At 46.5% G+C, this 12,500-nt stretch overlaps 1 protein-coding gene across 2 annotated transcripts; it reads right to left on the bottom strand.

The window, feature by feature from the left end:
* Positions 1 to 6,565: 6,565 nt before the first annotated feature.
* LOC143293809 (uncharacterized) lies at positions 6,566 to 11,789 on the bottom strand. 2 transcript variants are annotated; one of them, XM_076605074.1, is made up of 5 exons: positions 11,207 to 11,789; positions 10,403 to 10,611; positions 9,417 to 9,479; positions 7,810 to 8,292; positions 6,566 to 7,626 (listed from the first exon to the last, which is right to left on the bottom strand). In XM_076605074.1, the coding sequence occupies exons 1-4, from the start codon at positions 11,677 to 11,679 to the stop codon at positions 7,838 to 7,840; spliced, it is 1,200 nt and encodes a 399-aa protein (XP_076461189.1). In that variant the 5' UTR covers positions 11,680 to 11,789; the 3' UTR covers positions 6,566 to 7,626; positions 7,810 to 7,837. The 2 variants fall into 2 exon arrangements, with proteins under 2 accessions (XP_076461189.1, XP_076461188.1); XM_076605073.1 differs by having other exon boundaries at positions 6,566 to 8,292; positions 11,207 to 11,788.
* Positions 11,790 to 12,500: the final 711 nt, after the last annotated feature.

Raw genomic sequence — 12,500 nt, 5'->3', positions numbered from 1 at the left:
AACGTTTCCATCCACTTTCAAAACTGGTCCGGCCTCTTCTGAAGAAACCCAACCTTGACGCAAACACTTTGAAAAACTATCGACCAGTTTCTAATCTTCTATTCACGTCCAAACTCCTTGAAAAAGCTGTCCTCAAGCAGCTCAACAACCACCTTTGTTTCAACAATCTCATCCACCCATTTCAGTCTGCCTATCGCGCTGACCACAGCACCGAAACCACTCTCCTCCACATTCTGAACAATCTACTGATAGCGTCCCACTCAGGAAAAAATTCCCTTCTCACTCTTCTCGACTTGTCAGCCGCCTTTGACACGATAGACCATTCAATCCTTCTTTCCCGTCTTCATTTTACATTTGGTATCAACGGCACTGTTCTAAACTGGTTCAAATCTTATCTCACTGATCGATTCCAGTCTGTCATTGTTGATCATTTCCAATCTGAACCCGTTAAAATCGAACATGGAGTCCCACAGGGATCTGTTTTAGGCCCAGTACTCTTCACACTGTATATTGCTCCTCTCGCTGAAATTATCAACCGCCATAATAATTATCAGTCATCATTCTTAAGCTGATGACACTTAACTCCAGAAGAGTGATACCCCTGAAAAATTGTTGTCGCTCTTGCAAGAAACATCCACCTGCTTCCTGGACATTCAAAACTGGATGACTCGAAATAAGTTACAATTGAACGCGGACAAAACTGAAGCAATAATCATAGGAACTAAACAAAAACTGTCTTCCATCACAATTGACACAATCAAACTTGGCAGTACATCCATCCCTCTTACCAGGTCAGTCAGGAACCTCGGTGTTGTCCTTGACAATACACTGTCCATGCAAAAATTTATCAGTCAGACATGCTACTGTCAACTGCGGCGCATCAGTGCCGTCCGGAAATATCTGTCCACTGACGCAACATCTAGACTTGTCGTTTCTCTCATTCTCTCTCGCCTTGACTGCTGTAACTCTCTATTGTCTGGTTTGCCTGCTTCATCCATTCAGTCCCTTCAACGCATATAACTGTGCTGCCCGACTCGTCCTCAGAAAGAAAAGGTCTGAGCACATCACTCCTCTTTTACAACATCTCCACTGGCTCCCTGTCTCACACCGAATAAAGTACAAGATCAGCACTCTATGTTATAGATGTTATAGATGTATTCACAAAACTGCCCCTTCCTATCTCTGTGGCTGCCTTCATCTCTACACTCCATCTCGCTCACTACGATCGGCTTCGGATCCACTCTGTTTACGCATACCCAGATTCAAACACTCGACTGTTGGCCGCCGTTCTTTCTGTCTCTGGACGTTGCAATTGGAATGAACTTCCTCTTTCGCTTCGTCAAGTCTCCACACTCAGCTCTTTCCAAGTCCGGCCTTAAAACCCACCTCTTCCCAAAATAGCCTCCCTTGCCTGCCTCTTCCTTGTCTTTAGTTTCTACAGTTTTAGAGTCATACATGCGTGTGAATGACTGGTGCGAAAGCGCTTTGATTTGTCTCTGCACAAGATTCGGCGCTATATAAATAGCATTATTATTATTTTGTTTTGTTTTTGTTGTTTGTCGTTGATTTTCGTTTTACGATTAGCAATGTGTACATTGTCCCCAAGGGACAAGGGATAGTATTGTCAATGGCAATGAAACAATGTCCGTGTCTGTCGTCTGTGTGTGCTCAATCTACTTTCTCTCTTTTTTCTTCTTTCTTCGTTTGTATTTTCTCACAAACCTGAAACAGAAGCCAGTGCTATGCCATTTACTGAACCCAGTAATCGGTCTCTCTTCGTTGATGACAGGTGAATGACCATGATTCTCGTGCATTGCTGTAAGTGTTTTACAACACAATTATTCAATTTCTCTGACTGGAGATGGTCCAGAATTCTGTGCTCTGTATTCAGAGAAGACAATACATTATCGAACGGTGAACCCAAGCAGCTGGTGTGAAGATGAACAGGGTGGGTGGGTGTGCAGGTGGGGGTGGAGTGACATGCATGCGTGCCCACGTGTGCATGAAAGAAAGAGGCAGAGGGATGTTTCAGAGACTGGCAATGCATCCAAAGTTCTTAGGGCTGTGTTTGGGGATTAGGCGTCATACAGTTTTACATTATCTTCAACACCATTACTATTTATCACCATTATTGTTATTACCATTGGGGTTTTTTTTTTTTTTTTTTTTTTGGTTTTGTTTTTTTTGCTGCCCCAACATCTGCACCGTTTCAGTGGCATTACTCCCACGCCGCTCATTTAGATTCCCCCATACACGGCCACACCCGGGTTCGTCCGTCGCAGTTCCAGCGTCGGCAGTCCACAGGGAACCATCGATGTTAGGTCGCCTGGAGGCCACACACCAGAGGACCCTGCACTGCTGCTGAGTCACTTCGGTGGTGTTCAGTGGTGCCTGTTCTGATTTTACGTACTTAGGACACCACCTACTAAGCCCCCTACTAACGACAATAATGGCTTAGTCGCGGAGCCAGACTGAGTGAGTGTCCCTCCCAGAGTGGAGATCGCCACCACGTCCCTCAAACAACAGCCCCCGACGAATCCGCCGATACTGACGACATTGACAGGACTCACCCCAAGCACAGAAGTGGAGGGGTATCGAAACTGAGGTCACCATGAGAGCAGGGCATGAAAGGCCACAGACTTTGAGACTATTTTGTTTATATTGATGACGATAAAGGAGGAGGAGGATGACGATGATGATGACGATGTTGCTATGGAGGTCCATTTGGTTTGGGACTGCGTGACAAGGCTGTATTCTACGCTTCCTGTCATAATGATATCCCGGCGTTAACCAGGTCCGAGAGATACAGACACTTGCAGTGTTGGTCAAGTAATTAGAGCAACACACCCAAAGACGCATCCTTGAAGTGGATGACACTCGACTGGTCCCAGTCTCCCCATTTAAGCCCACAGCACACTCAACTCTGGGTAGGAGCCGGCCACGGGCCGAAAAACCCACCTCCGCTGGGATTCGAACCCGCGTCCTCCCAGCCGTCAGTCCGCGACGCTAACCACTTCGCCACGGCGGCTGGTGTTATTACCATTGTTATTAGTATCATTATTATCACTGTTATTAATGTTGTCGCTGTTGTTGTTGTTATCATCATTGTTATTGTTATCATTATTATCATTACCATTACCATTCCACTGAAGCCAGTGACAAGAAAAGCAACCCTCTCTCCCGACCCTGCAAGTCGCGCGCACCTGTTTCACTGAGGCCACTGTACGAACCCAGATTTTCACCCCACCCCCCTCCCCCTCCGCCTCCCCCTCCACTGAACCGGACAGACAGAGAAGGAGAGAGGCAGAGGTGGGGGAGAGAAAGACAGACAGACAGACAGACAGACAGACAGACAGACACAGAGAGAGACAGAGAGAGAGAAAGAGAACGAGCTGGCACAGCGTTCGCTGGTTGTTTCACACTCTGAAAAAGGAGGAAGGTGGCAGAATGGTTAAGACGCTCAGCTGCCAATACAGAGAGTCCGTGAGGGTGTGGGTTCGATTCCCGCTCTCGCCCTTTCTCCTAAGTTTGACTGGAAAATCAAACTGAGCGTCTAGTCTTTCGGATGAGACGATAAACCGAGGTCCCGTGTGCAGCACGCACTTGGCGCACTGAAAAAGAACCCATGGCAACGAGAGTGTTGTCCTCTGGCGAAATTACGTAAAATGAAATCCCCTTTCATAGGTACACAAATATGTAAGCATGCACTCAAGGCCTGACTAAGCGCGTTGGGTTATGCTGCTGGTCAGGCATCTGCTCAACAGATGTGGTGTAGCGTGTATGGATTTGTCCGAACGCAGTGACGCCTCCTTGAGAAAGTGAAACTGAAACTGAAACTGCTCTGATGCGTTTCTTAGCGATGTCTTTACATGAAGAGAGACAGACAGACAGACAGAGAATGAATGAATGTTTAATGCATTTCGGCTATGGGCACATATACATATATTGGGAGTTTGGGAGAGGGTTGATAAGCAATTAGCGAAAGATATTCAAAACACAACACACACACACACACACACACACACACACACACACACACACACACACACATAGACAGCAAACAGAACTCGCCAAATGACATCAGTTTCACTTTCACACACTTGTAAAAGGAGAGAGAGGCGGGGGGCCGGGTTGGGGGGGCGGGGGGGGGGGGGGGGGCTGGGGAAGGGATGGACAGAAAAGTTCAGACGAGTGGACTTCCAAGGTGTTGGGAATTTGAGCAGTACACTTACCATACACTGCCCATCTGTTACTGGATATTCTTACAGGTTTGCATTTGCAAAGAGGGTGAAGAAATAAACAGATAGAAAAAAGTCCCAAGACTCAAAGCTATTGTATTGTCTACACACTGGGTACACGCAGTCATTGTTCGGCATGTGCAGCAGTAAAACACAAATACTGTTACTGTTTTTTTACTGTGTGTATCAAACCGCGATAACTGGAATACTGTGATGACAGCTGTGCGACGCTCTTCCTCTCTTCCCTCTTACACCCCCTCCCCCAACCTCTCCCCTGCCATCAATCATGTGTATGAGTGATTTTACATGTAGGCTTTATGCACGATTCAAAACTAAATGGGTATGACTGTCTTTTCTTTGTAAATAGTCTTTTCCCTCTCTAGTGACGAGCTTACGGGCAAATGTCTGTACACTGCATGTTTCAGACATTCAATTGATTGATTGATTAATTGATTGACTGATTCATTCATTCAGTCTCTACCTCTCTGACCTCCTTGATGTGTACGTTCCAACTTGTCGCCTTTGTTCTGATTCTGGTGCCATGAAAACTCCCTGTTTGTGAAGAAGAAGCAACAGGGTCAGAGATCTTTCCCTTTTCAGGCCCCGACATTGTGGAACCAACTGCCACAAAATTCGCGACATTCTGCCTCGCTGAAATCTTTTATGTCTGCTCTGATAACACATCTTTTCAAACAACTAACTTTCCAGTGCTGGTCTTGGTATGATCTGGTTTCCGATGCATGCTTTACTGTAGGGACGTCGTCTGCCATGTGTGTGTGTGGCAGGGTGCTTGCGGGTGTCCGTGCATTCGTCTGCACTCTCAGCTCTTTCAAGTCTGGCCTTAAAACCCACCTCTTCCCAAAATAGACCCCCCTTGCCTGCCCTTCCTGTCCTTAGTTTCTACAGTTTTAGAGTTATGCATGCCTGTGAATGACTGGTGTGAAAGCGCTTTGGTTTGTCTCTGCACAAGATTCAGCGCTATATAAATACCATCATTATGATTATTATTGTTATTATGTAGTTAGTAAGTTTGTTGGGGGGGGGGTTATTAAAAAAAAAAGAAGTACATTCAACCATTGACGGGCGCAATAGCCGAATGGTTAAAGCGTTGGACTTTCAATCTGGGGGTCCCGGGTTTGAATCGCGGTGACGGCGCCTGGTGGGTAAAGGGTGGAGATTTTTCCGATCTCCCAGGTCAACATATGTGCAGACCTGCTAGTGCCTGAACCCCCTTGGTGTGTATACGCACGCAGAAGATCATATACGCACATTAATGATCCTGTAATCCATGTCAGCGTTCGGTGGGTTATGGAAACAATTCGTACAAGAACATACCCAGCATGCACACCCCCGAAAACTGAGAATGTCTGCCTACATGGCGGGGTAAATAAAAAAACAAAACAAAAAAAACGGTCATACACGTAAAATGTTACGTGTCTGTCTGAGTGTGTATGTGTGCGTGCCTGAAATCGGACTGAATGACAGAGGAAACGAATGATATAAGTATCAATATCAATGAAAAACTGAGGCCACACCAGCTGACCCAAAGCAGTAAACCAGTGTTGCAGCTAAACAGCAGCGGGTCATCCCACAGAAACACGTTGATGTCTGTGACTGCTGCACACGTTGTTCCGCATCTGTACACCTTTACATCAACATGCATGACTGTGAATATGATTTTGTATATCTTCATGTGTGTGTGTGTGTGTGTGTGTGTGTGTGTGTGTGTGTGTGTGTGTGTGATGTGTGTGTGTTTGTGCGTGTGCATTTGTTTTAATGCGTGTGGTGCAAGCAGTTGTACGAGTGTGTGTGTGTGTGTGTGTGTGTGTGTGTGTGTGTGTGTGTGTGCGTGCGTGCGTCCGTGTGTGTGAGTGTGTGCGCGCGCGCGGGTGTGTGTGTGTTGTGTGCGAATGTGTGTAAGTGTGGTCGTGTGGCAGTGTGTGTGTGTGTGTGTACGCGCGCGCGCGTGCGTGTGTACGTGTGAGGATGTGCGTGCGCGTGCGCAGAGCTGTGAATAAAATAGTAGTTGCGTAACGCATAATTTTGTAGGGTTCGATTGCTGCCGTGTGCGGGACAGAGAGAGAAAGACAGACAGACACACAGACACACAGACCGACAGGCAGACAGCCAGGTAGGTAGACAGAAAGAAACAGAGAGGCAGAGACAGAACGAGAAAGAAAGAATGAAAATGGGAGAGAGAGAGGCAGAGAGAGACAGAGTGAAGGAGAGAGAGAGATACAGAGAGATACAGAGAGTGAGAGAGACACAGAGAGAGAGAGAGAGAGAGAGAGAGAGAGAGAGAGACGGGGCAGCAAAACAGAACAAAATGTAGTCAAATCTTTATTTCAACGTCTCTGCATTTTACACATTGGAAAGGCGAAACAAGCAATGCACGTTTACCTCAATAAGACAGTGTCATGGGATATGACAAAAGGGCACAGCTACCTGGTACATGCTTTCGGACACTGACAAGAGTGGATTGTATCACTGAAAGGTTTAAGTTGGAGTGGTATGTTGGGACAGAGGAAGAGAGAGAGTGAGAAAGAGAGGGGAGAGAGAGATAGACAGAGATAGAGACAGACAGACCAGATACAGAGGGAGACATACAGAGACAGAGGGAGACAGACAGAGAGAGACAGAAACAGAGGTAGAGACAGACATATATACAGAGACAGAAATGGAATGAATCGAGGCGAAAATTTATTCAATGGAGTCTATGGGCCAAGGTGGTTTCTGAAAGGGGAATAAAATACAAATGTGACATTCATAACGAGCACAAAGAAACAGCAGTTGAAGACAATGATGTGCTGACAGGTTCTTCACGTAAACCATTGTCATAATCTAAACATTCAAAGATTATCATCTGTTCCTGTGATTGCATGAGCGCCTCTTACAGGCATTGCATGAATGCAAGGACAAATTCTCATCAGTTTCTCATCACTTAGGTCACTTGGAAGAGACATCTGGGTCAACATAAAAATTTCAAAGAATGCTGTATTGCCTGAGACCACACAGACCAGGACAGCATAATGAAATATGCATTCAATCTTCTTTTTCAAAATTTAATTCCAGTGAGTGTGTGTTTTACATATAAGGAAGTCAAAACAAGCTGTATATGTTTAGCTGAATAATACAATTGCACGTGCAAAGATGACAAAAGTACACAGTTTCTGGGAGCATGTGTGCAGATGATGACGACTCGCCATAACAATCATATCGCTGAATGGTTTAAGAGTGAGTGTCATTTAGCGGCACAGAGAGAGAAAGAGAGAGAGAGGAACTGACACTGACACAGACACTGACATATTTTATTGTCCATTCAGCAGTTAAGCCCTGGTAACAAGGGGGTAATGATTTCATTCAACAATGATATCAGCAGAGCTCACACCTTCTGTGTGTATGGGGGACAGGGGAGACTACCACACAGAGCAGACCACACACGTCATCACCTTCTGTGTGTATGGGGGACAGGGGAGACTACCACACAGAGCAGACCACACACGTCATCACCTTCTGTGTGTATGGGGGACAGGGGAGACTACCACACAGAGCAGACCACACACGTCATCACCTTCTGTGTGTATGGGGGACAGGGGAGACTACCACACAGAGCAGACCACACACGTCACCACCTTTTGTCCAACGTATGGGGGACAGGGGAGACTACCACACTGAGCGACCACGTGATAAAACAAGGCGCCATCATGGTTTCCCTGTCCACCCTGTCTGTGTTCCCTGTCCTCATCCACACAAACGTGTTCCGCTCTGCCCTTGTGAGTGTGATGGCCAGCCATGAGGTGTCCTCTGTACTGGGTGCTCCACCCGGGTGGACAGGTCACTGTAGCGGGAATCATGAGGGTGGTGGACTGACGAGTCAGGCACACGGAGCACACCACGTCCTGGTCATGATGCCCTTCGATGTTCTCATATTCTGCACCATACAGCAGGCTGTAATACTGTGGGAGAGCCATGGTTTCCATTTGGGGCACCATCACCAGACACAGGTAGTTGGAGCCACCCCCAGTGTGCATATAATGTGACCCCCCAGCCACTCCTGTAACCAGCATCACAGTCATAAACTGCATTGACGACGTCGAAAGTAAGCCGTGCAGAGTGAGGCAGAGACACAGAGCCAGACAGACAAACAGAGAGACAGACAGAGAGAGACAGAGAGACATCAAACGAAAGGTCGTTGTTTAAAATACTATTGACTCTTCCACTTGGTCTGTATGTGCAGGTGTGTGTGTGTTTGTGTGTGTGTGTGTGTATGTGGTTGTGTGGTTGTGTGTGTGTGTGTGTGTGTGTGTGGTTGTGTGTGTGTGTGTGTGTGTGTGTGGTTGTGTGTGTGTGTGTGTGTGTGTGTGTGTGTGTGTGTGTGTGTGTGTGGTTGTGTGTGTGTGTGTGTGTGTGGTTGTGTGTGTGTGTGTGTGGTTGTGTGTGTGTGTGTGTGTGTGTGGTTGTGTGTGTGTGTGTGTGTGTGTGTGGTTGTGTGTGTGTGTGTGGTTGTGTGTGTGTGTGTGTGTGTGTGTGTGTGTGTGTGGTTGTGTGTGTGTGTGTGTGTGTGTGTGTGTGTGTGTGTGTGTGTGTGTGTGTGTGTTACCGCTCGTGGTCTCCTGATGTCTTGTTGTCTGTCCATAGTGCCGGGTTTGATGATTACTTGTTTTCATGAATATTTTTGTTTTGTTTTGTTTTTGTAATAAGTTCCTTTCCCAATGCGCTTATACATATTCACCCTTGTTAAGTCCCAGGACAGGGTGGAAAATGCATGTTAACTGTTTCGTTTGTAAAATAATTTCGTTTTGTTTTGTTCCTTTCTGCCCCAGACGTGATCAGTCCTCCGTGCACCCCTCTCAGCGGGCACACCGGGGCCAGTGTGACGCAGCTGTCGCCTTGTTGTCTCGAGGTCCACACTCTGTTTCAGCAGGTGGCTGGAGTGGGGTGAGAGCAAGGTGCACGCTGGTCATGAACGTGTTTCCATCAACCACCAAGCACAGCATGGATCCTGGGATCTTTAACCTGCGTAGTTTGGTTTTAGGTTGAAAGGCAAAGAGACAGACAGACAGTGGGTAACAAAGGTGGAGAGATGCAGACAAACAGACGGACAGAGACAGACGGAGAGACAGAGACAGACGGACAGACAGGCACCAAGACGGAAGGCAGACTACAGTCAGAACTGACCAGAATAGACCAGGGACGTGCCGTTCGGACACGCTGTCCTCCCCCACCGTGTGAATACGGATCCTGCAATCAGGGAATGAGCCAGGGGTCTCTGTTAGGTCCACAAATGATTACCAGAAAAAAAATCCTTCTAATCCATATGATCTTAAGAGAAGAAATACATTACTGCTCCCTCCGAGTATCGAAACAGTTTCATGTATATTGAACCCAGCGTTATCATTCTAATAAGATTCGTGTAAGATGTTGCAAATTACATCTTATGATATGGAACGTCCCTTCAATTGTCTTGTGGTCCAAGTCATGACGCTTTAAAATCAGTACCACAGTGTGTGTGTGTGTAACAGCACAATTTCCTTTTTTTCAAACTTTTTGATTAAAAAAAATTCTATATTAACATTACAAAACATACACACAGCCAAACAATTATACACAAGAGAAAAAGAAACTGAAGGGGAAAAAAGATACAAGGATATATCAAAATCATCATTTAAAAAAACAACAACCAACAACCGTCTACATACACATACTTTTTTTAACATTCCTGATTACACTATCATCATAAACACATAAAGACATACATACACATATATACTCCGGAAATGTACCAAGAAAGGGGTTGCAAATTACATCGTCATAAGACTATATATCGTCTTGTACTGTGGTGTAAAATATAGAGTACCTAAATTGATATTGTAATTTACATCACTTGGTTAACATATATTTACCGCTTTAGTTTGTATCAATAAACATGGCTTTATAGGTAAACCATCTAGTGATAAAATCATCATGAGTCAAGTTGTTTCAGGCTACATATTCTTCGATTGTATAAAAACTATCTGTATTTGCACGCATTATTTCCTTTTTACTTCATTGTTTGTTTCTCTCCTTTTTTCCACCTGTCCCTTGACCTCTCACTCTTTTCACCCACATTCACATTTTTCCAGCCACACACAGTTCACAGTCTGTCTTCTGCAATACGTACTGACCTGAACCGTTGGTCGTCAGGGATCGGATTTCTTCCTGAGCAGCCTGCATCTGTGACCTGGCCTCCATGAGCGCCTGCACCTCGTGCTGCTGCTGTTCCTGGGTCCTCTGTAGTGTCTGCTCCGTCTTCCTCACCTTGTGCTGTGTGCTGTTCAGTTCTACTTGGAAGTCAGACATCTGCTGCTTCAGGTCTTCCACAACAGCATCGCACCTGTGAAGCAGAGGTCGGCATGTCAGAACATTTAAGGGGAGTGGTGGCTTTGTGGTAACACGTCCTCTGAGGAAGGGAGAGAATCTGAACGTTGTGGATACCCCCACACTCGCCACAGTTTTCTCGCAATGAACCAGACCTTGACTGGTGGTCTTGTTGCTAGTCTTTCGGATGAGACGATCAACCCGTATGCATCATGCAGGTAGGGACGTAAAAGAACCCACGGCAACAAAAGGGTGTCCATGGTGAATTTCTTTTTTTTTTTTAACCCAACCTGAACGCAGAAAAGAAAAAGAAAATCCTGCCTCTGCCCTGTGGTGACGCATTCTGCCCTGGGAGAGCACACTGTTTCACACACAGGGAAATAGTGTGATAAAAGGAATACAACACAATGCAGTGCAGTGCAATATGATGCAATACATCACATTTTCCATGCTTCTTTTCCTCAGCTTGGTTTGGCTCTCTCTCAGTAATAAGGAATCTCAGAACATCTAAATGCCATTAAATTGAACACACACACGCGCGCGCGCGCGCACGCACGCACACACGCACACAGATGGAGAGAGAGGGGGGATGGTAAAACTATAGTACTTACGGTTGTACGGATGGACTGTTTCGCAGTTTCAGATTAGCTTCTCTCTGTTCTGCCAACTCCTCGTTCAGCGCTGCCAGTTCTTCCGTGAAGTGTCGCTGCACCCTGGCCAGTCTGTCCTTCAGCCAGGCTACTTCTTCATCCAGCACCTCCTTCAGTCTCTCATCGCCGTCCTTCCGTTGTTCCTTCACGTGCGCCAAGCCTTCCAAAACCTGTTCCTTCGTGAGGGCATCTCCTTGCTTGAGCTGTTCTTTCAAGCTGCTGAACAGTTCCTCCACTTGATCTTTGACTCGAGTGTTCCCGTCCTTGACAAGGTCTTTCAGCAGCATCAGTGCTGCCTGCATGTCTGGTTTGGCAGTGTTGTAGAGGGCAGTGGGATCAGGAGACAGGGGCTTGTCCTGTGAACGGACCACTGGCTCTGCTTCAGTGCTGAGAAAGATGGCGAACACGACACAGGACACAACAGTCCACTCCATGGCGGGGTTTCTGTGATCACGGATAAAGTCTGCACGCTTTCAGTGTTATCATGCACACTGCTGGGCTTCCACATGCAGGTTCGCAGCTTTAATGGATGTGCAACGTGACTCTTGTGCCAAAAATACTTCATCGCCATTGGTAGAAATGCTTGCCAGCCAATGACCGCCTTCGTATCCCCGAAAGCAGCCAACCAATCAAAATGCTGTAAGGAGAGTGAAGAGGTCAAATATGACCTCCATCCATGATGGCACTACGTAGATGGTGGTTATTATATTGCACAGTAAAAACCCCAATGTTAATTGTATTGTAAGTAAGTAGGTCACATGCCAGAGATAACCTGAAGTCTCACGTGCCATGCCGTGCCAGTTGTCCCACGTGACCGTCACGTCCTGAAACACAATCAGCGGTCTGGGGTCGGTGTGAAGAGCTGGTTCTTGGGCCGGCGTCAGCGTGGTGGATGGGGTTCAGGCATACTTAGCAGAGGTGAAGGGTCTCAGGTCACACTGGCTCTGAATGAACAATGCCTCACCGAGGAAGTGACGTCCCTCAGTATCAGTGTGTGTGTGTGTGTGTGTGTGTGTGTGTGTGTGTGTGTGTGTGTGTGTGTGTGTGTGTGTGTGTGATCAAGCATTTTTGTACGATTCGTTTAAAAAAATGTTAACCTCGCATATACTGTTCTCTCTGGGTATTTCTTTTAAAGTTTATCTGTTTGTGTGTTTAGTTGTCAGTGCTGTAAAATGGTACGGGTACAGTGACCTGTCCATCCGGGTGGAGCACCCAGTACAGAGGACACCTCATGGCTGGCCATCACACTCACAAG

This window comes from Babylonia areolata, chromosome 19 (assembly GCF_041734735.1).
Source record: "Babylonia areolata isolate BAREFJ2019XMU chromosome 19, ASM4173473v1, whole genome shotgun sequence".
Lineage (NCBI taxonomy): Eukaryota > Metazoa > Mollusca > Gastropoda > Neogastropoda > Buccinidae > Babylonia > Babylonia areolata.
This window is presented reverse-complemented; position numbering and strand designations above follow the sequence as displayed.

What these genes read in the sequence shown, in the direction of transcription:
- LOC143293809 (XM_076605074.1), bottom strand. Translation starts at nt 11,679, where the DNA reads ATGGAGTGGACTGTTGTGTCCTGTGTCGTGTTCGCCATCTTTCTCAGC. An exon ending in CCTGACGACCAACGGTTCAG is followed by an intron (nt 9,480 to 10,402) that starts GTCAGTACGTAT and finishes CCCTGATTGCAG; the next exon opens with GATCCGTATTCACACGGTGG. An exon ending in CACGTCCCTGGTCTATTCTG is followed by an intron (nt 8,293 to 9,416) that starts GTCAGTTCTGAC and finishes TGCTGGTTACAG; the next exon opens with GAGTGGCTGGGGGGTCACAT.